General features: G+C 57.0%; 7 protein-coding genes across 7 annotated transcripts; 3 read left to right on the top strand and 4 right to left on the bottom strand.

The window, feature by feature from the left end:
- Positions 1-376: 376 nt before the first annotated feature.
- Positions 377-2,931, bottom strand: ENH_00021970 (LEM3 / CDC50 family protein, putative; the record flags this gene model as incomplete). Its single annotated transcript, XM_013579551.1, has 6 exons — positions 377-561; positions 1,260-1,421; positions 1,524-1,833; positions 2,054-2,185; positions 2,322-2,600; positions 2,788-2,931. The coding sequence occupies 6 exons, from the start codon at positions 2,929-2,931 to the stop codon at positions 377-379; spliced, it is 1,212 nt and encodes a 403-aa protein (XP_013435005.1).
- A 1,271-nt stretch (positions 2,932-4,202) lies between these two features.
- Positions 4,203-5,119, bottom strand: ENH_00021960 (hypothetical protein, conserved; the record flags this gene model as incomplete). The annotated part of the gene is made up of 4 exons (XM_013579550.1): positions 4,203-4,280; positions 4,337-4,468; positions 4,620-4,688; positions 4,961-5,119. The coding sequence occupies 4 exons, from the start codon at positions 5,117-5,119 to the stop codon at positions 4,203-4,205; spliced, it is 438 nt and encodes a 145-aa protein (XP_013435004.1).
- A 372-nt stretch (positions 5,120-5,491) lies between these two features.
- ENH_00021950 (hypothetical protein, conserved) lies at positions 5,492-7,421 on the top strand (the record flags this gene model as incomplete). The annotated part of the gene is made up of 4 exons (XM_013579549.1): positions 5,492-6,307; positions 6,415-6,810; positions 6,939-7,206; positions 7,339-7,421. The coding sequence occupies 4 exons, from the start codon at positions 5,492-5,494 to the stop codon at positions 7,419-7,421; spliced, it is 1,563 nt and encodes a 520-aa protein (XP_013435003.1).
- A 637-nt stretch (positions 7,422-8,058) lies between these two features.
- ENH_00021940 (geranylgeranyl transferase type II beta subunit, putative) lies at positions 8,059-9,453 on the bottom strand (the record flags this gene model as incomplete). Its single annotated transcript, XM_013579548.1, has 1 exon — positions 8,059-9,453. The coding sequence occupies one exon, from the start codon at positions 9,451-9,453 to the stop codon at positions 8,059-8,061; it is 1,395 nt and encodes a 464-aa protein (XP_013435002.1).
- A 608-nt stretch (positions 9,454-10,061) lies between these two features.
- ENH_00021930 (hypothetical protein, conserved) lies at positions 10,062-11,169 on the top strand (the record flags this gene model as incomplete). Its single annotated transcript, XM_013579547.1, has 2 exons — positions 10,062-10,299; positions 10,565-11,169. The coding sequence occupies 2 exons, from the start codon at positions 10,062-10,064 to the stop codon at positions 11,167-11,169; spliced, it is 843 nt and encodes a 280-aa protein (XP_013435001.1).
- A 4,815-nt stretch (positions 11,170-15,984) lies between these two features.
- On the top strand, positions 15,985-17,191 carry ENH_00021920 (hypothetical protein, conserved; the record flags this gene model as incomplete). The annotated part of the gene is made up of 2 exons (XM_013579546.1): positions 15,985-16,828; positions 17,076-17,191. 2 exons carry the CDS (start codon positions 15,985-15,987, stop codon positions 17,189-17,191), a joined length of 960 nt encoding a protein of 319 aa, XP_013435000.1.
- Positions 17,192-20,604: 3,413 nt separating this feature from the next.
- Positions 20,605-20,984, bottom strand: ENH_00021910 (hypothetical protein; the record flags this gene model as incomplete). The annotated part of the gene is made up of 1 exon (XM_013579545.1): positions 20,605-20,984. A coding segment is annotated over one exon (380 nt), but the record flags the coding sequence as incomplete, so codon positions are not given.
- Positions 20,985-21,110: the final 126 nt, after the last annotated feature.

Below are 21,110 nucleotides of genomic sequence, written 5' to 3'. Positions count from 1 at the left end.
CGGCCAAGTCCGCTGCGGCCGCAGCTGCTGCGCGGCTCGCCGCCCCTGCCTGAGGCCCCTAGAGAGCACTCTGCCTCTAAAGCTGCACTGCTATTCTAAACTGCTGCCCCTCTGGGGCTGGGCCTGGAGCTCTGAAGCCTTAAAGCAGCAAAATCCATATCGCGCCCGCGAGCGGCGCGCGGGCGGCCTGCCGGCAGCGCATGCAGCTCGGGGCAGCAGCAGCAGCAGCAGCGCGGGGGCCCCTGAAGAAGCAAATGGGCCCGCCGGCGCTGCTGCTGCTGCTGCCTCTGCGGCTCCCGCTGCTGCAGCCTGCTGCGCCTGGGGCCCTCGCGCACTCCAAACGCGCAGCGAGGGGCCCCCCAGCCCCGACCCAGGGCTACGCGTAGAGGGCCCTGCGCAGCCACGAGACGTCGCCCAAGTGCCGCGGGTTGCGCCGGTGGTAGTAAAACAAAACTCCGAAAAACAACAGACAAACGCTGCCCACCACCAAGTACGCAATCCCCAAAAACGAAGTCCGGCCCCCCAGCCACGTCGCCTGGCCCACCACCACGCTCTTCGACCCTGCAGCCAAACGCACTAACGCGCTTCCCCGCATGCACAAACTTGCAACTCCCGCGAACGCGCTGCTGCAGTGTCTGTACACCTCGCGTCGCTAGCCACGGGCACTCAGGCGCTGCTGCAGTGTCTGTACACCTCGCGTCGCTGAGCATGTGCACCCAGGCGCTGCTGCAGTGTCTGTACACCTCGCGTCGCTAGCTGTGTGCACTCAAGCCACAGAGGCAAACGCCAGCCGGCAGAAACGCACAACTGCGCGGGGCCTGCCGAGGCCTGCAGCTGCACTTGGGCACTTTCCCTGAACGGGAAGACAGGCGTGAAAACGAGGAGCCAGCAAACAGCAAACGGCTGCGTCTCCACAGCTTTTGCTGCTGAGCAGCAGCGCAGCAGCGTAGCAGCGCAGCAGCAGATGAGTGCAGAAGCGCCAAAGGACAAACAAGTGCTTGCATGCACAGGCCAAAAAGGACAAACAAGTGTTTGCATGCACAGGCCAAAAAGGACAAAGAAGTGTTTGCATGCACAGGCCAAAAAGGACAAAGAAGTGTTTGCATGCACAGGCCAAAAAAGACAAAGAAGTGTTTGCATGCACAGGCCAAAAAAGACAAAGAAGTGTTTGCATGCACAGGCTTTCGCAGAAAAGTTCTATTAGCCCAACTAAGAGAACTTTTCTTAAGAGTTAAGTTCAAGTGCAAGGCCGCACTCACCCCCGAAGGACTTGACGTCGTAGGAGTTGTTGGTGACCTTCAAGTAAAAGGGCAGCTTCAGCGGCTGCTGTACGAAGCGCGCGTAGGCCTTGCGGAAGACCGGCAGCGGCGCGTCTTTCATCCAAACGATGAAGTGCGAGTTCTCCACGCCCCAGCCCACGCCTGCCACACCGCAGCCAAAACGCCCGCTGCATGCACTGCGGGCTACTTGCTGCTGCTGCTGCTGCTGCTGCTGCAGCTGCTGCTGCGGGCCTCCGGACCCACCGGCCTTCTCCATATGCAGCGCGTCGACGTAGTGCTGGTCGTAGAGCCAAAACTTGACCTGCGAGGCGGCGCTTTGCATTTCCGTCTCCGCCGGATTTTTGAAACTCGAAAGGTCGAAGTTCCAGCAAATGGCCTCGCGCGACTCGTCCAGCTCTATCTCCGTAGTCTTGTCTTCGCCGACGGCGGAGAACTCGTCAGTGAAAACTGCTGCAGCGCTGAGTCCGCAGGGGTGCAGCACGCGGCCGTCCGCCGCCTCCACCCGCGGGTCGCACGCGGAGCTCACTTCCGAAGCTGCGGTGAAGACCTTGCCCTGCGTCGCGCAAAACGCACTCAGAAGTCTCGAAAACTCCGCCAAACGGGCCTCTTCCGGCAGTGCCTAGCGGCTCTTGCTGCCGCTGGACAAGCCAGAAACAGAGAGCCTGCACTCTGGCTTTCAGCCGCGCTGCTCGCGAAAAATGGCTCCAAAACATGGCCTGCGTCGGCCGCTTGCTGCAGGAGGACGCACGCCGGCCACGGACACACACACTCACTCCCAACTGCTTGTCAGACCGGGACTTCATGAAGTGCCGGTGGTTCTGAAAGTAATTGGACAGTTCGTAGTAGAGCAGCACGTCTCCTGTAATCTCCGTGATTGAAGTGTCTGTGCATGTCGAAGCGTCTATCTGCAAAAAGCGCAGCGCCACAGGCAGACTCCGGAGTCGGAGAATACAATGCACGCTTCTGTCTGCACTTCTAAAATGCCTCAGTAGGGAACATAGGAGTCGAGTCGGTTTGGCGGGGAATGTGCATAGAGAATACCTTGAGCTCTAGATCGCCCGTCATATTCGTGTAGTCCACTCTACACTCGACGATGGCGCTGTTCACAAGGAGTATAACGAGCCCCACAACCACAAAAAGCAAACCCACGCCGAAAAGCGCAAATAAAATACGTCTTGGAGTGAGTAACGGCTCCCAAGTCGACAACCGCTGCTGCATGAAGTCGTCGAGTGCCGCATGAGAGCAACAGTAACATCGGCCACAGCCACAAGCTCGCTTTAATCCATCGCTACATCCCGAGCATCCTCGACGGGCGCGTTGCTGGAATAGACAACGAAGAGATTCAGACAGTTGCCAACATAGCATGGATGACTTCTTCAGGCTTCTGGGTGGGTTACTAGCCTGTAGGTCCTTAGAATCGCTCGTAAGAAGCTCCTGGCTAGATCGCAGTTACCTCATCGATAGCGTCTTTGCACGCATGGGCAGGGCTGGTGCACTGGTAACTTACTGATTGATTACGGTCGCGGCTTTCCGCCGGCGACGAATCGGCGGACTCTGTTCGGTTGATCTGCTCGGCGCTCCCCTGGTCATCATGGTCAAGGGGACCATGCTGCACTTCTTCGGCAGCCGGTGTAACTCTTCGCCTGGGCATTCTTTGATCGGCAGCCCGGGACGCCTGGCTGCTCCGCGTTTTCTAAGTCGCAGGCGACGCAGCCCTCCCTCAGTCGCCGACTGATAGAGAAGCTGAAGTCTCAGCTGATACTGTGGATTCAACCTCCTTGCCAGAAAGCCTTCAGTGATTATGGGACTCGCATGTCCTTAGGTTGGCTTGCAATGTCCCACGCGGGTAGCTGAGGCGCCAAAACGCGCAGCTCCGGGACCCAACTAAAGGGTCTGATCCTTAAATTCATGACTCAAATTAACTATTTGTAGCATTTCCTGACATTTCTTTTTCTTCTATTTGGTCATTAGAGAATGGGCGCAGCTTGGTGAAATGGGGACTAAGGCTGAAACACAGTACGGGGCTTTGTGTCTGTACTTTGTGTTGGGACTTCGGCATCATGACAACGCGGAACTATGTCAAAGTAGTTTCTATGGAAGAAATTTTCGTCATACGACACTAAACGGCTCACGTACTCACACGAGGAAGCCTTAATTAAAGTCCTATCTCTGTGACAGCTCATGGTCCGTTAGATCTCAAAGATGCATGGAAAGGCTGGCTCGGGATATCATGGACGTTGTGTGCTGCTTTAGTTTGTACACATTTCATTATTTCTGGACTTTTTGTTTCAAAAGCTAAAACACGAATCTGTGAGCAAGTTGCACCTACAGATTTCAAGTCCACACGACAGCGGCGATGGGAAGCGAATCTGCAATTGATCGATTGTTACTAAGTGGAGATGAATAATGAGCCCACACATGGAAGTTTTCCAAACTAAATTATGTGTGCGCTATAAGAAGCCAAACTTTGCAAGTGTATGCGTATAGCGGGCTAGGGAGAGCACATGCTTCGAGGAAAGTACGGAGAGTTCATTCGTTGCAAAACGACAGCGTGTCAACAAGAATCTTTTCAAAAATGAATGGAAAACGTTTTCTGCACGGAATCCGCAGCAGCCGAGCAGTGGTCTCGGCAGCTGCATTCAGGCTCTCGTGCGATCTGATAGGTGAGCGAGGCGATTGAAGTGATATCTACAGTTAAGTTGCGTGTGTTGACAACTGCGCTACTGCTATGGTCGAAAGATACACAAAAGCGCTGAAGACGACAAAAACTACGTGCGGACTGATTTGACCACTAATCAATTAGCCCTCTACATGTTTCCACTCCAACTCCAATGGCTTATTGGTGTCTGTGTGGATCGAAATTAAAAAGCGAAGACAGGCATTTGGAGGAACAACGTGTTGGAAAATTCCGGCGGCGATCAATTACATATCACGATTGGCCTTAAGGCGCAGAACGCGTGAGCGAACGCTGAGGAAGCTATCGGCCATCCTCTGATTGACCTGAATAAACAATATGAGCATTTGGCACATCAGTTGCGTTCTTGATCATTCCTTACTTCGGTGTTGAACTCGCCACCCATCATCTCAGCTATTGGGTCCGTCACGAGGCTCTTCTTGGACTGCATCATTTCGGCTGGCGCGGGCTCATTGGCGGTTTCGCCCATCTCTGCAGCGACTGGGGCCGCATTCTGTTGGTTGATGAATGGATGATCACAGGTTGCTGGCCAACTTTTGCGAAGAGTTCTTTCTTACCGAAGCTGTTTCACTCGCAGACACCTCCTGGTGCAAAATGTCAGAATGAGAACCTTGAATCTAAGGAAGAGCTTCGGCTGAATTTACCGATGCGTCCGGGCCTCCTGTGATCTCGCTCATCTTGGAGGCGTCGCTCTGGGGAGGACTGGCGTTAGTCTGAGGTTTCCGAGTAAGTTTGCACCCATTGAGTTCGCTTTGTTGTTGGGCATATCCTTACGTCAGACTTCGTCAAAGTGCTGCCATCTCCAGTTTCCGCAGGAGCTGGTGCTCCTTGGCGAAGGCTGTCAGCTATAGGGTCGAAATGCAATACGAAGGCTGTGGATCGTCATTCGCAATCGGTTTCGTACCAACTTCCGCTGCAGGCTTTTCCTGAAAGGAGGCGTTTGATTCGAAATACAGACATCCACTTAATCGTATCTGACTCTTACTTGTTCCCCCGTAAGTGAAGCGTCGTTGATGTCCGTGGCAGTGGTCCTCGTTGTCACAGCCTCGTGCAACGGCACGGGAGGAACATAGGTATCTTCTTCGGCTTTTGCGCTGACGCACAGCCAGGCGGCGAAGACGAGACACGAGGTATAGCGCTTCATTTTCCAGAATCGTTTGGCAATCACTTCGTGTACACGAACAACTCTGGTAGGCATGCGGCGCCCGAGGCCACGGTGTGACCAGGCCTTGTGTCAATACACCACGAATCGGCGGCGGCACTTTGCACTTGGCACTTTTTACACCCCCTTTCATTTCTACGGTTATTTTTGATTTTACTAAAGAACGCTGACGATTTGCAACCTAGTTTCAGTAGTGTGACTACGTTCGAAACTGACCCCGGCTGGACCATGAAGCTGCGGCTTCCTCAGCCTGGGGCCTCGTGAATTCATTCACATTGTCGGTGATCTCAAAAGATACTGTCACTCACCTAGAATAAACAAATTCAATTCTTTCGTGAAGGCACTCATGAAAAAATGGATAGTGTCAGTTCGCCTAGACAAGATCCCGCCAGCCGACAGACCACCGACGATCGGCGGCGCTCACAGACTTCCGATGAAAATAAGGACAGAAACGAGAATGCCAGCTACAACTTCAAGTCCCATTTATGTGGACAAAAGCTAGATCCAACTTCTGAGAGGATCGTTCGGTTAACCTACTTGTACGGTGGCGTACATGGCGCTATCGACCAGCTCCTTCCCGCCTGTTTCAAAGCCCTTGAGAGGGACATGGGATTTTCTCCCCAGTCCCTCGGTGCTCTATCTTCTGCCACCCGCATATCTCACGTCTTAACCTGCCCCATTTGGGGTTTCATCATCGATTGCTGCGGTCGCAGACGCATATTTTCTTCTTCAGCCCTCGGTTGGGGCGCAGCGACGAGCGCCCTCCTCTACATCACCCAGAAATGGCAAGTATTGCCCCTAATGTGCGTTCTCGGCGTCTTTATGGCAGCCATGGGCCCCCTGTCACAGAAAGTGATTGCGCAGGAGGTCCCCGAGAACGATCGCGGCCGAAGTTTCGGCATCTTGCATTTTTTTCAATCTTTCGGCAGAGTTCTGTCTCTTACCATCACGACATCTGCATCTGGACTAGTAATGTGGGGAATTGAAGGATGGAGGCACGCTATGGTTGGTTTCGGGATGATATCCATATTAACTGGAATCTTACTTGGGTGCCGGATCACAGATTGTCCACACCAGCGCAGACGGCAGAAAGAAAAGGGTCACTGGTTTCCTCTCAGTGAAACGGCCTATGTGTTTCGGAATGGAAGCGTATGGGTTATGTTGCTTATGGTGAGCTGAACAGCTAGACAACTTGCAATGCGTTCCACTTGAATAATCCTCGATTCATATTTTTCGAATTCGGCTGCAAGAATGCGACGTGTGGTTGCTGCGTTCAGGGGATTCTGAATGGAATCCCTCGCTCTGCAATTCATTTTTCGACGATGTATTTCCAGTACTGCAGCATTCCAGATTGGTGGGCCTCCTTCATCGTGTCTTCCAGCTGGATCGCCGCAATGGTGGTTGCGCCGGTGATTGGGTGCACGGGCGACTTCATACATTCTCGATACCCTTACCACGGGCGGCAGTGTTTGGCGCAGATCTGCATAGTGGCGCGTTGCCTCCTGATGACTATTATGTTGACGTGTGTGCCGAGAGAGGCGAGCTCGCTGGGCACATTTGTAATCCTGGCCGTCTTGATGGGCTTCTTGGCCGGCTGGCCCGGAGTGGGGGTCAACCGTCCCATTCTCACGGAAATCGTTTATCCGGAGCACCGCGCCACGACTTTCGCTCTGGTGAGTGCACCGCTGACTCCGTTGCAGAAGCTGTTGCGCTTTCCGGTTTTTGGCAGTCGCTCTTCGTGTCAGTGAGCGGAGCAGCGCGGGAACTGCGTGGAGTCGAATTTCCTGCTGCTGCTTTTCAGGTTTCCTGCCTCGAGGGCGTCGGAGCCGCTGCTTTGGGCGCGCCCATTGTTGGCTATTTGTGCGAAAACGTGTTTGGCTACGTCAGGCCGCCCCACGACGGGCTGCTGGCAGCAGCTCCGGCGGAGTCTGTTCGCGTGGGAAACGCCCGCGCGATATCTTTGGCGATGTTGTGCATGACTGTGGGGCCCTGGCTGCTGACAATTGTGGCATACGGGGTGCTCCACCTCACCTACAAGTCGGACAGCCGTCACGGCTCGGCCCTTGCAGGTGCGTGCGCCTGCGCGGCCGTTCGCAGGTCTCTGTGATCTTAGCTCATTCTTGCTGCTGCTGCCTCTTTGGGGCGTTTCGCTGTTTTTGGGAGGCTGCGTTTGCTGCTGTGTGCTGCTGTCTTCTGCGCAGCAGCGGGCGACGCGGAGTCGGCTTCGTCGCCCGGCGCGGGGAAGCCGCAGAGGAGCGAAACTCTTCCACTGGTCACGAAATGAGTTGCAGAGGAAGACACAAAAAGGCGCGAAAGAACGGCGGAGGAAGCAGCAGCAGCAGCAGCAGCAGCAGCGCGCTGCTGCTGCTGCGCCTCCAGCGACACAGTTCAACACTGCACAACACTGCACAACCCTGCACAACACTGCACTGCACTGCACTGCACTGCACTGCACTGCTGCCGAAAGGAGCTTTCGGCGCTGCAGCAAAGAAGCACAAGTTCAAACTCAAGGCGGCGCGGGCGGCGGCTGGGCCGGCGTTCCGAGCCCGCGCGCTCTGCCGGCCTTTGACAACCTGCGGGCCGGAGGCCCGGCTTGGAAAGTGAACACTATTCGCAGGGAGGAAAAGGCTGCTGTTCGACAAACAGCAGCAGCAGCAGCATGGAAAGAGTTGTTGCAAACGCTCCCAAAACCCGCAAGGAAGTCCTCCCCTCCTCCCCCGCAGACGCATTCCAACCTGGCTGCTCCTGCTGCGCTGCAGCAGCAGCAGCAGAAGCCAAAAGCTGCTGCCAGTCGCACCGGCGCCCGGGCGACTACTTCGCACAGCTGCAACTCTGCTGCTACTACTGCTGCTGCTGCTGCTGCTGCTGCTGCTCCGCAGCAGCAGCAGCAGCAGCAGCCGCAGCAGCAGCAGCAGCACTGTTCAGGAGAAGCGCAGGTAGGGGAGAGAGCGCGCGTCGAGTTGGAGGAGGCTGGCGAGGGGGGCGGGGAGGGCGGCGACGGGGTGGAGGGGTTGGAGGCGGCCGGGGCGGAGGAGGCCGAGGGCGGCGAGGGCGAAGAAAGTGTGGAAGGCGTCGGGGAGGTCTCCGGGGCGATCTGCGAAGCCGCCGCTGCCGTCTTGGGCGGCGAGGACGAAGCGGGCGAGGCCGGGGGCGTCTGCTGCAGCAGCGCGGCCGAGCAGCAGCAGCGCAGCGAAGATCCAGAAGGAGTAGCAGACGTCGGGGGCCTTCTCGGGGCGGCCGTTGAAGCCGCCCGCGGGGGTCTGGCGGGCCAGCAGCCAGCGCGCGGCCTTGCTGCGGTCCACGGCCCAGAGGGCCCCGCAGAGCTCGAGGGCCCCCAGGCAGCAGAAAGCTGCTGCTGCATGCGACTCGCCGCCGGGCACCCAGGCGCAGCCGCCGTCTTCGTTCAGCAGCTGCAGCAGGAAGCGCCGCTCGCTGCTGCGGGTGGCTGCGGGCAGCGCGCGCAGCAGCAGCAGACTGGCGAGCCCGCAGAAGGAGAAGCGGCAGTCGGCCTCGCCGCCGGGGCCGTTCGCGAAGCCGCCGCCCGGCTGCTGCTGCTGCTGCACCCACGCTGCTGTCTTTGCTGCGCTCGGCAGCAGCTGCAGCCGCCCCAGCCCCGCCAGCAGCAGCAGCGCGTAGTGCGTCGCCCCCAGCTGCGCCTCCTGGCCCACGTCCGCGCCGAAGCCTCCGCACGGCTGCTGGCAACGCAGCACGAACTCGCACAACGCGTCCTCACGAGACTCCAGCAGACGGTCCAGCGCCGTGCTGCTGCTGCTGCTGCTGCTGCTGCTGCTGCTGCTGGGGGGGGAGGGGGAGGAGGGAGAGGGCGGGCGCGCTTCCGCCGCGGCAAGGGAGCCCCCGCTGCTGCTGCTGCTGCTGCTGCTGCTGCTGCTGGCTGCTGCGGCTGCGGCCTGCTGGAGGAGGCGCTGGTTCTTGCGGCTCTGGAGGCCGAGCAGCCAGAGGGCGTTCGTGGCCCAGTAGGCGCCGCCCATCTTCGTGGAAACTCCGAAGAAGGCCTCCATGGTGAAGGGGTCCGCGCCCAGCCCCAAGAGGTACTTCGCGTGCGACTTGACGGCCAGCGGCGGCCACTGCGGGTCCAGCGAGACCTCCTCGGGCACTGCGCCTTCCAGGGCCTCTTCTATCAGCCGCTGCAGCTCCTCGTCTTTGGGGGGCGCCAGCAGCCCCGCCGCCGAGGTGTCGGGGGGCCCCCAGGAGGGCAGCAGCCGCACCGCAGCCTCCGCCTTTTCCCGGGGGGCCCCCACCCCGCCATACCCGGCTCTGAGGCCCTCTGCAGAACGTTCAGGGGCCCCTGGATCCATGCTGCGAGTTTTAACGCGGCAGAGCCAACGGAACCCTGCGGATCGCCTGCCCGAACTCCGCACAAGCACAAGCACCGGAAGCAGCAGCGGCGAGCCGATCCGGCGGCAGAAGGGCCCTCCGCCGCCAAGTCGACGCGCAATCTTTGAATATTTAACCCAACTCTGCGATAAAACCTGCTTAAATAGCACCCAGGCCGTCGCAGCCGACCGAGCTCAGCGCACAGGGAGGCTCGGGGAGGAAGCGGCGAACGGGCGCAGCGGCGGCCGGGCAGCAGGCGCTTTTAGGAAATAAATTCGAATTTGAATCTTTTTAGCGGATCTTCCGAAATGCCGACGGCGGTCTCCGGCTCGCCAGAGGAGGGAGGCCCCCGTGCGACTTTGCGCAGACACCCCTGAGATCTGAGCGTCTGCGGGAAGTTGAACGGCCGGTTTCTGGCGGCGCGCGCGGGCTTTCTGCGCAATTTCCGGGGGAAATTTGAATGAAATATGAAATAAACCGCAATTGCGTGTCGCAGTCTTCCCGAGTTCCCGCTTTTCCGCCCGGTTTCCGCTCCGCGGCCCCCGACGCGCCGCCGCACCAAACCTGAACACCCCCGATCCGCGCCCCCATGAACTCCATAGACCGCCAGCCCGTGCCCCTGGGGGGCTCTCGAGTCCCCGAGTCCATGGGGGGCCCCAGCTGCCCCCCTTGGCAAGAGCTGGCCGAGCAGCAGCCGCAGCCGCCCTGCGAGGGCTTCGGCCCCGCCTGCGAGCTCGTGCTGTCGCTGCGGGAGCAGATTGGGGCCATGAAGAAGCAGCTCTCCAACTTGGCCGTGCCCATGAAGGCCTACATCTACAGCACCGCAGGTAACTGCTGCCGCAGCAGCAGCAGCCGCAGCAGCAGCAGCAGCAGCAGCCCGGCTAGCCCGCTCCCGGGAGCAGCAGCAGCAGAAACTGCAGCAGCAAAGGCGCCAGCCCGCCACTTACACAGCGCACGCTTTTGTTCTAGACGCAGATTCTTTGTTGGTATAGTCATTTTGGGTTGCTTGTGCGTTGTGCTGCTGCTGTTCGTGCTGCTGCTGCTGCTGCTGCTGCTGCTATTTCTGCTGCTGTTGCTGCTGCTGCTGTGCAGCGCCTGACCGCTCCGCCATCGAGGGCGCGCTGAGCGCTGTGGACGACGCGGCAGCAGCAATCGGGTCTGCAGCAGCAGCAGCAGCAGAAGCAGCAGCAGCAGACCCCTGCCTGCCCGCAGAAGTGAAGGCCGAAGCTGCCAAAGTCCTCAACGCTGTTCGCTGCGACGTTGCGCAGCAGTCCGCAGACAGCCGAGCCCTGTGCCTCGTCACAGCAGACAAGGCAGACGCAGACGCAGCCAAGCGCCAGCAGCAGCAGCAGCAGCAAGAGCAGCAGCAAGAGCAGCAGCAGGAGCAGCGGAGCGAGCAGCAGCAGCAGGAACAGCAGCCAGAGCAGCAGTCGCAGCAGCCGCAGGGAGCGCAGCAGGCGCAGCAGCAGGAGGCAGAGCAGCAGCAGCAGCAGCAGCAGCAGCAGCAGCAGCAGCAGCAGGAAGTGCGGAAGCCGCGGCCTGAATTTGCCAAGGAGCTGTACGGCGATTTCAACTTGCTGCTGGGGCCCATCACTCGGCGGCTGTTTGCAGCGCAAACGAAGCTGCTGGCTTTGATTAAAAACATCAAAAAAAACAAAAGAAGTTTTAGTTGTGAAGAAGAAGAAACGAACAACTGAAGAGCTGCGCGGCGCTGAGGTGTACGTACACCTCAGCGCCCCCGCTGAGCCCTGGACTTCGCGCCTCCTTTCGGCTTCAATTAGTTTTTCTTTTGCCCAACTTCTTGTCCTTTTGCGGGTTATGCTGCTGCTGCTTTTCACTTTTGCGCTTTTCCAAATTTTATTTCGTGCGGAACCGAACTGGGGTGTACGTACACCGCGCCACCTTCACACTAACGAAAGCAGCAAAGACTCACAAACTTGTGGCTAGCTACAGTTAGCTACAGCTAGCTACAGCTAGCTACAGCTAGCTACAGCTAGCCACAGCTACCTACAGCCAGCCATAGCTAGCTGAAACCAGCTACCGCTAGCCACAGCTAGCTGCAGCTAGCTGCAGCTAGCTGCAGGTAGCCCCGTCACAGCTGCAGCTAGCCACAGCTGCAGCCAGCTGCAGCTAGCTGCAGCTAGCTGCAGCTGCAGCTAGCTGCAGTTGTGGCTAGCTGCAGCGGGTAGCAGCTAGCTGCAGCCAGTAGCAGCTAGCAACTCGCTGCAGCTAGCTGCAGCTAGCTAGCTGGGGCTAGCCACGGGTAGCCGCAGGCCAAACCCTAAACCCTAGAGGGGACTAGCGGGGGTTTGCCAGTGTCTCACAAACCCTAAACCCTTCTCGGCTTTCAAGCCCTGGGCGCAAACCCTAAACCCTCGAAGCAAACCCCCGGAAGCCCCGGGCGCAAACCCTAAACCCTCGAAAGCCCTGCTGCAGGCCCCGAAGCCTCAGCCGGCGCGCTCTAAACCCTCGACGCAAACCCTAAACCCTCGCCAAAACCCTAAACCCTCGCAGCAAAACCCTAAACCCTCGAACCCCGGGGCTGAGCCCGCAGCCCCCGGTGTGTGTCTGCTGCTGTCTGGCGCAGCGGACAGCAGCAAATTGCGGCGGCCTGGGCGCCCGAAATGGAATTAAATGTTTTAAATGAGTTTTATTGAATTAAATAAATAATAAATAATTAAAATAATAAAATTAAATGCGCGGGGGAGTTGAATTGCTGCTGTGGCGCTGCGTCTGCAGCGTCGCTGCAGCTGCGGTCGCCGCCGCTGGCCGCGTCTGCCGCGCGGCGGTGGGGCCGCTAAATGGGGTTAATTTGAATTAATTTTCGACTAAAATGAGTTAATTTAATTAAAATAAATGCAATTTATTGAATTAATTGAATTGTTTGGGACTTTAGGCTGCAGGGGGCGCAGCAGCGGGCTGCTGCAGCCACGGAAGCCCAGGGGCCCCCACTGCCTGTGAGCGGGCAGCAGATAACTCGTGCTGCAGCAAACCCTAGCCCCTAAACCCTTCGCGCCCAAACCCTAAACCCTAAACCCTAAACCCTCGACCTCGGGCCTGCATCTTGGCCCAGAGCTGAGCCTGCCAAACCCCAAACCCTCCCCTCAAGCGCCCGATTTGCTGCTGTCGGCGCCGGGTGTCTTTCCGCGCTGCTGCTCGAGCGCATGCACCTCGAGGTGTACGTACACCCCAGCAGCAGCAGCAGCAGCAGCAGCAGCAGCAGCAGCAGCAAAGCTGAATGAGCAGCACTTGTTTCTTTCCTCAAAGGGGGGGGGGGGGCCCCCTGGGGGCCCCCCGAAGTCGAGAGCAGCAAATGGATTTGCCCGCAACTTCTCCCGAGGCTTTTCGCTTCGCCCTCGACATTTTGGAATTTGAAAAAAAAGAAAAAGAAAAAAGAAATGAAGAAGAAAGAAAAAGAGAAAGAGCTGCCACCCAGCAGGTCGGAGCAGCTAGCGCCGCCGGCGAGGGTTTAGGGTTTAGGGTTTAGGCGCTGAAGCTGCGGGTTTAGGGTTTGGGGGTTAGGGTTTAGGGTTTAGGGTTTGGGGTTTGCGGTTTGAGGGGAAACAGCTGCGAAGAACAGGAGATAGCACAACTCGCTTCAAAGGCGGGAATTGGAGGATTACGGCTGAGGGTTTAGGGTTTAGGGTTTAGGGTTTAGGGTTTAGGGTTTAGGGTTTAGGGTTTAGGGCTTAGGGTTTTTCTTTTGTCCGCCAGAATCGCGCGGTCTCCGACCCCAAGGAAGTCATCGGCACCGCCGACTATGGTGCGCCCAAACCCTAAACCCTAAACCCTAAACCCTAAACCCTAAACCCTCACTATTGTGTTCGCAGCAGTGTTGAAGAAGAAGTAGCTCTTTGGGCTCTTCTTTTGATTAAGAGAGGACCCACCTGGCTAGCTAGCTAGCTAGCTAGCTGGCTGGCTAGCTGGCTAGCTAGCTAGTTGGCTAGCTAGCTAGCTGTTGCAGCATTTGCTGCTGCATGTGCTGCTGCAGTTGCTGCTGCACCGGCTGCTTCATGTGCTGCTGCACTTGCCACTGTCATTTTGCTGAACTTGTTGCTTCAGTCGAACTGCTGCTGCTGCTGCTGCTGCCGCGGCTGCTGCTGCTGCTGCTGTACTTTCTGCTGCTGCTGCTGCTGCAGTTGCCGCCGCTGCATTGTCTGCTGCTGCGTTTGCTGCTGCTGCTTCCCGTGGTGGTGCTGCTGCATCCAATGCTGCAGCTGCATGGCGCTGCTGCTGCATTTGCTGCTCGTGCTACTGTCACACTTGCTGCTGCTGCTGCTGCTCTTGCTGCTGCTGCTGCTGCACTTGCTGCTGCTGCACTTGCTGCTGCTGCTGCTGCTCAGGCAAGTTCAGCCGGCTGAGCGAGCAGCTAAAAGCAGAAGAAGCAGCAGAAGAGGAGAGCCGCAGGAGAGAAGCAGAAGCAGCAAGGGCTTTGGCAGCAGGCTGCGGCCACGACCATTCAAAAGTATCCGCCAAACCCTAAACCCTAAACCCTAAACCCTAAACCCTAGCGACTAAGGGCAGACGCGGACTGCGGCGAGGCCCCAGGCCCGCTCGGTAGCTGCTGCAGCGGCTGCAGCAGCGAAGGCTTGAGACGTAGGGCTCTAGGGTTTAGGGTTTAGTATTTAGGGTTTAGGGTTTAGGGTTTAGGGTTTAGGGTTTAGGGTTTAGGGTTTAGGGTTTAGGGTTTTGGCTCTCGGTTAACTTTGCAGGAAAGGCAGCTGTACGAGCGGCCAACCCTGGAGAAAATTGAAGCCGCAGAAAGGTGCGGACAAAGAACTTAGGGTTTGGGGTTTAGCACTAGGGTTTAGGGTTTAGGGTTTAGGGTTTAGGGTTTAGGGTTTAGGGTTTAGGGTTTAGGGTTTGTGTTTGGCGTAGGTTTCGGTGCGAAGGCAACGCGGCCTACAAAGACCGCAACTTCGGGCTGGCAGCAGTTTGCTACCGGAAGGTGATTTAAATTAATTAATTTAAATTAATTACTTTGAATTAATTAAATGATTTAAATTAATTAATTAATTAAATTAATTAATTAAATTAATTAATTAAATTAATTTAAAGTAATTAATTCTTCAGTTGATAAGGTAGAGGGCTGCTTTGGCCGCTTCGCGCTGCTGCAGCTGCTGCCTTCGTTCTGCTGCTGCAGGTAACGCCCCTGCTGCTGCTGCTGCTGCTGCTGCTGCTGCTGCACGCCGACGCACCGTGCCTGAGTGGCCCCCTGGGCTCTTCATCTGCCGAATAGCAGCAGAAGCAGCAACAGCAGCAGAAGCAGCAGCAGCAGCAGCTGCTGCTGCTGCTGCTGCTGCTGCACACCTGAATTTCTCGCTCCAACTCCCCCGCCGCGAGCCCCCACCCTGCGGCCGCCGCCGCTGCTGCTGCTGCTGCTGCTGCTGCTGCTGCTGCTGCTGCTGCGCAGGCGCTGCTGCAGCTGGACTACACTTTTCCTTCAACAGCAGAAGAAGAAGTTCTCTTCAGCCAGGCGAAGCTGCCGGCCCATTTGAACTTGGCTGCATGCAAGCTGCAGCAGCGGGACTTCGAGGAGGTGTACATACAGTGCAGGCTGGTTCGACGCGCTGCTGCTGCTGCTGCTGCTGCTGCTGCTGCGCTGCTGCTGCTCTGTGGTTGTTGCTGGGCCGCTGCTGCTGGTGCTCTGCGGCTGCTGCTGTGCTGCTGCGGCTGCTGCTGTTGCTCTGCGGCTGCTGCTGTGCTGCTGCGGCTGCTGCTGTGCTGCTGCGGCTGCTGCTGTTGCTCTGCGGCTGCTGCTGTGCTGCTGCGGCTGCTGCTGTGCTGCTGCTGCTGTGTGGCCGCTGCTGCTCCGGCTGTGCTGCTCTGCTGCTGCTGCGGGGTGCCTGTGCTGCTTGCTGCTGCTGTGGGGAGTCTTGCTGCTGCTGCTGCTGCTGCTGTGCAGCCCGATGCCTCACGCAACGCAGGCGTCAAGGCGGTAGGGTTTAGGGTTTAGGGTTTAGGGTTTAGGGTTTAGGGTTTGGGTGCCCCGCAGGCGTTGCAAATAGACCCGAAGAACTGCAAAGCCTTTTACAGAAGAGGAATGGCCCAAATGATGGAAGACCACCTCCAGGAGGCGCAGCAGGTCTGTTGCTGCTGCTGCTGCTGCTGCTGCTGCTGCTGTTACTGCTGCTGCTGCTGTTGCTGCCGCTGCTGCTCTTTTTCACTGCTTTTGCTGCAGCTCCTAACGTTTCAACAGCTAATGCTGCTGCTCCTGCTGCTGTTGCTGCACCTTCGTATCTTTGTTGCGTTGTTGAAAACTGTGGAGCTTCCAGCCTAGGGTTTAGGGTTTAGGGTTTAGGGTTTTGTTGCTGCTGCTCCTGCTGCAGCTGCTAACGTTTCAACAGCTAATGCTGCTGCTCCTGCTGCTGTTGCTGCACCTTCGTATCTTTGTTGCGTTGTTGAAAACTGTGGAGCTTCCAGCCTAGGGTTTAGGGTTTAGGGTTTAGGGTTTAGGGTTTTCGCTGCAGAAGGAAAGTTACCGAAAGACTTCTGCTGATACCTACAAGAGGATGTTTGCTTCTAAGCCAGAAGAACCAAAGCAGCAGCAACGGCAGCAGCAGCAAAAGCAGCCGCAGCAGCAGCAAAAGCAGCCGCAGCAGCAGCAGCAGAATCAGCAACGGCAGCAGCAACAGCAGCAAAGTCAGCAGCAGAAGCAGCAGCAGCAGCAAAAGGAGCAAGAGCAGAAAGATCAGCAGCAAGCACTTTCACACTCAGAGCCAGTGGAGAAGGGTGCCCCTGTTGAGCAGCAGCAGCAGCAGCAGCAGCAGCCTCAGCCGCCGCAGCAGCAGCAGCAGCAGCCGCAGCCGCCGCAGCAGCAGCAGCAGCAGCCGCAGCAAGCGCAGCAGCAGCAGCAGCCGCAGCAAGCGCAGCAGCATCGTCGAAAGGACGAGGCGAAGGCGGAAAAACATCATGGGCCACAGCAGCAAAGACAGGACCATAAGCAGCAGCAGCAGCAGCAACAGCAGCAGCAAGACGAGCCGCAGCCGCAGCAGCCGGATAAGCAGCAGCAACAGCAGCAGCCCAAGGAGCAGCAGCAAAACGAAGGCCAGCAAACGCCTGGATACAAGTCAAATTCTGTAGGCCCCATTCCTGAAGCGTCTGCAGCAGCAGCAGCAGCAGCAGCAGCAGCAGCAGCAGCAACGCCAGCAAGCACACCAGCAGCAACGGCTGCAGTGGCGGAGCCGGAGCCCCCCGCTGCTGCTGCTGCTGCTGCTGCTGCGACTCCTGCTGCAGCTCTGCGCTCGCCTCGTGCAGCTGCCACGAAAGCAGCACTTCGCAGCAGCAGCAGCAGCAGCAGCAGCAGCAGAAGAAGAAGCAAGAACAAGCTTTCTTGGGACCTGCCGCCCGCAGGCGGTAGGCAGCAGCAAATGAAACATACAGCAGCAGCAGCTGCTGCTGTTGCTTCTGCTGCAGTTGCTGCTGCGGCTGCTGCAGCCTCTTATTCCTACGGCCATGGGTGGGGCGGAGAGCTCCCTGCTTCTGCTGTTGCTGCTGTTGCTGCAGCAGCAGCAGCAGCACAAACTGTAGGCCCGTGGGTGGTTGGCTTCTGTTTGCTGCAGCTGCTGCTGCTGAGCTGCTTGCTGCTGCTGCCAAACTTCAGAGAAGTTTCTAAGTGGCCTTGAAAAGCGCATGCAGCAGGCCGGCAATAGCCGCAGCACTTCGCAGCAGCAGCAGCAGCAGCAGCAGCAGCAGCAACAGCAGCAGCAGCAGCTTTGAGGGATGTCTGGCGAAAAAACTGGCATTTTTAATTTTTTTTTGCTAGCGGGAAATGGCGCTGACGCAGGTGCTGCCGTTCCTGCTTTCTGCTGCTGTTGCTGCTGCTGCTGTCGCTGTTGCTGCTGCTGCTTTCGCTGCTGCTGCTGTCGCTGCTGCTGCTGCTGCTGCCAGGGAGGCCACAAAGCCTACACCCTAAACACTATCCACAGACCCTAGCTAGCTTGCTGCAGCCTGTGCATGCTTAGCAGCTAGCTACAGCTAGCTACAGCTAGCTACAGTTGGCTAAGGCCACCTACGGCCAGTCGCAGCTAGCTGCAGCAGCTAGCTGCAGCAGCTAGCTGCAGCAGCTAGTCTAGCTGCAGCAGCTAGCTGCTGCTGGCGGCAGTCGCTGCCCAGCTAGCTAGGGTCTCCATGCTAGCTGAGCTTCTTGCTATGAGCCCTGAGCCATTGGCAGCAGCAGCTAGCTGCGGTCTTCTTAGTGGCTAGCTGCTGGCCAGCCACAAGTCTCTTCACAGCTAGCTAGCTGCGACGCGCCAGCTAGCTAGCTGCTGCAGCTAGCTGCAGATTAGCTGTAGCGACCCTCACAGCCAGTTAGCTAGCCAGCTGGCTAGCCAGCTAGCTGAGCCAAAACACTAGCTGGCCTCAGATAGCTAGCTAGCTAGCTAGCTAGCTGGCCTGAGCTAGCTAGCTAGCTAGCTAGCTAGCTAGCTAGCCAGCAAGCCTCGGGAACCAAGTGGCTGGCCAGGCTGAAGCAGCTTACTGCGAGGCCGGCCAACCACAGCTAGCTAACTGACTAGCTAGCTGACTAGCTAGCTGACTAGCTAGCTGACCAGCTAGCTGACTAGCTAGCTAGCTAGCTAGCTAGCTAGCTGGCTAGCCAATTACAGGCTCAAGTGAGTGGCCGCTTTATTCCCTAAGTGCGGAGGAGGCGCCTCGCCTCCGCCGTGAATGCCAAGTCCCTGCATGTGCTGCTGCTGCTGCTGCTGCTGCTGCTGCTGCTGCTGCTGCAGGTGATGGTGGTGGTCGGGTTTCGCGTCTTCTCTCTTTCTTGCTGCAGCTTTCTGCCTGCGGCTTGCTGCTGCCTGCTGCTGCTGCTGCTGCTGCGCTGACATCGGCGCAGCAGCAGCAGCAGCAGCAGCAGGACCCCCAACAGACGGCGGGCGATAGCGGGGACGCGAGCTGGAGCCCTGAAGCGCCTCATCAACGCCCTGCAGCAGCAGCAGCAGCAGCAGCAGCAGCAGCAGCAGCAGCAGCAACAGCAGCAGCAGCAGAGCAGCAGCAGCAGCAGCAACAGCAGCAGCAGCAGCAGCAGCAGCAACAGCAGCGACACGAACCATATTTGGTCGTCGAGGGGAAGAGCCTTCCGCTGCAGGTATCGCCCAACTGCCCGCGGCAGCCACGGCTGCAGCAGCAGCAGCAGCAGCAGCAGCAGCAGCAGCAGCAAATTGCGACAAGCGCTCCATCAGTCAGCAAGAATCGGCAGCAGGAAATAGACAAATAGTCAGGTCGCCGCTTCGGGAAGGAGCAGCAGCAGTAGCAGCAGCAGCAGCAGCAAACGAAACCGCGGAAAGACCAGTCGCAGCAACGGAGAAGTGCAGCAGCAGCAGCAGCAGCAGCAGAAAGTGCGAAAGAAGCGTCGACACAGCCATCAGCAACAGCGGCACCAGCAACGCCACCGCCACCGTCCTCAGCAGCAGCAGCAAGAGCAGCAGCAGCAGCAGCAAGAACAGCAGCAGCAGCAAGAGCAGCAGCAGCAGCAAGAGCCACAACGAGAGCAACAGCAGCAGCAGAAGCAACAGCAGCAGCAAGAGCCGCAACGAGAGCAACTGCAGCAGCAGCAGCAACAGCAGCAGCAGCGCAGCAACAGCAGCAGCAACAGCAGCAGCAACAGCAGCAGCAGCAGCAACAGCAGCAGCAGCAGCAGCAGCAGCAGCACCTTGTTGTAGAAGCTGGCCCTTTTGGGGGAAACTTCATATTCGAAAAGACAGTTGCTGTCCGCCACGAGCCGCTGGTGGTCAGGGAGGCAGGACTCCAGCTGCAGCTGGATGAACTGCAGCAGCAAATAAATAAATAAATAAATAAATAAATAAATAAATAAATAAATAAATAAATAAATAATAAAATGAATAAATAAATAAATAAATAAATAGCAGCAGCAGCAGCAACAGCAGCAACAACGGCAGAAAACAAACGAGCAGCAGCTGCTGAGGGCAGGGCAGCAAAAGAATAGGCCGAAGCAGCAGCAGCAGCAGCAGCAGCAACTCTAAGCTGGCGGATCGCGCTTTAAGCAACTCTAAGCTGGCGGATCGCGCTTTAGCAGCAGCAGCAGCAGGACCATTCGCAGCAGCAGCAGCAGCAGGACCATTAGCAGCAGCAACAGCAGCTTTAGCACCTTTTGCTGCTGCTGCAGAAACACGCTTTGCTGCTGCGATGCAGAGAGCCAGCTGTCGAGGCCAAGGACGCAGCAAGCACTTGCTGCTGCTCCTGCTGCTGCTGCTGCGCTATTGCTGCTGCTGCTGCTGCTTCCGCAGGTGGTGTCTATACAATCCAAAGAAAAGTCATATGCATGCTCGCTTTCAATCCAATCCCCCGAAAGCCTGCAGCAGCAGCAGCAGAAGCAGCAATAGCAGCAGCAGCAGCAGAGTTAGCAGCAGCAGCACTAGCAGCAGCAGCAGCAGCAGCAGCAGCAGTAGCAGCAGAGCAGCAGTAGCAGCAGCAGGGACTGAACGGCCGAGCAACAAGAGCTTCGAAGCAAAAGTTAAATTAATCAATAAAATTAAATTAAAAAAATAAATATAAATATAAATAATTATAAATATAAATAAATATAAATAATTAAATTAAATTAATTAAAATAAAAATAAATAACAGCAGCAGCAAACTTTGCGAAAGAAGCAATAAATGAAAATCAATAAACAGCAGTTAACTGTTGAAGAACAAAAAAATAATAAATTGAAATTAATGAAAATATAAAAATATTCAGTAATAACAAATAACAAATGCAAGAACCAGCAGCAGCAGCAGCAGCAGCAGCAGCAGCAGCAGCAGCAGCAACAGCAGCAGCAGCAGCAGCAGACGGACCTCAGGTTGTGCTTTATAACAACTGGCAGCGGCGGCAGCAAATGCTGCCGCAGCAGCAGCGGGAGATCGGCAAGAGAGAGAGAGCGCACAGAGGGGCCGAAAAGCTGCAGCAGCAAACGCAATTGCTGCTGCTGCTGCTGCTGCTGCTGCTGCTGCTGCTGCTGCTGCTGCTGCTGCTGTGCTGCTTTGCTGCTCCATTTCTTGCTTCTCTTGCTGTCCGTCTTTTGCCTATTTACCGCTTTATTATTTATTTATTTACAGATATTTATTTCATTTATTTGTTATTATTTATTTATTTATTTATTTATTTATTTATTTATTTATTTATTTATCTAGTCGCTAAAAGACAAATCCGATCCGCAGAAGCAGTTTGGATCATGAAGTGCTGCCCAGCCAATTTGCTGCTGCTCCTGCTGCTGTTGCTGTTGCTGTTGTTGTTGCTGCTGCTGCTGTTGCTGTTGTTGCTGCTGCTGCTGCTGCTGATATGAGTGCTGCTGTTGCTGCTGGGCCTTACCTTCCTGAGCTGTTCGTCCGTCGCGAGTCGGATTTCGCCGGGCGCAGCCTTGCTGCTGCTGCTGCTGCTGCTGCTGCTGCTGCTGGGGCCCGACAGCAGCAAACCTCTTGAGAGGCAATAAGAGAAGATGCAGCGCAGCACTGCGCAAAGAGAAAGCTGCCGCTGCCCGCCGCAGACGGCCGAGAGTTGAGGGGACAGCTGAAGCAGCAGCAGCAGCAGCGGAGTTGCTGATCTTGCTGCAGCTCAAGTAGCACCAGTAGCAGTAGTAGCAGCAGCAGCAGCAGCAGCAGCAGCAGCAGCAGCAGCAGCAGCAGCAGCAGCAGC

The sequence above is a fragment of the Eimeria necatrix genome, genomic scaffold (assembly GCF_000499385.1).
Source record: "Eimeria necatrix Houghton genomic scaffold, Enh_scaff176, whole genome shotgun sequence".
In the NCBI taxonomy this organism is placed as follows: domain Eukaryota; phylum Apicomplexa; class Conoidasida; order Eucoccidiorida; family Eimeriidae; genus Eimeria; species Eimeria necatrix.
This window is presented reverse-complemented; position numbering and strand designations above follow the sequence as displayed.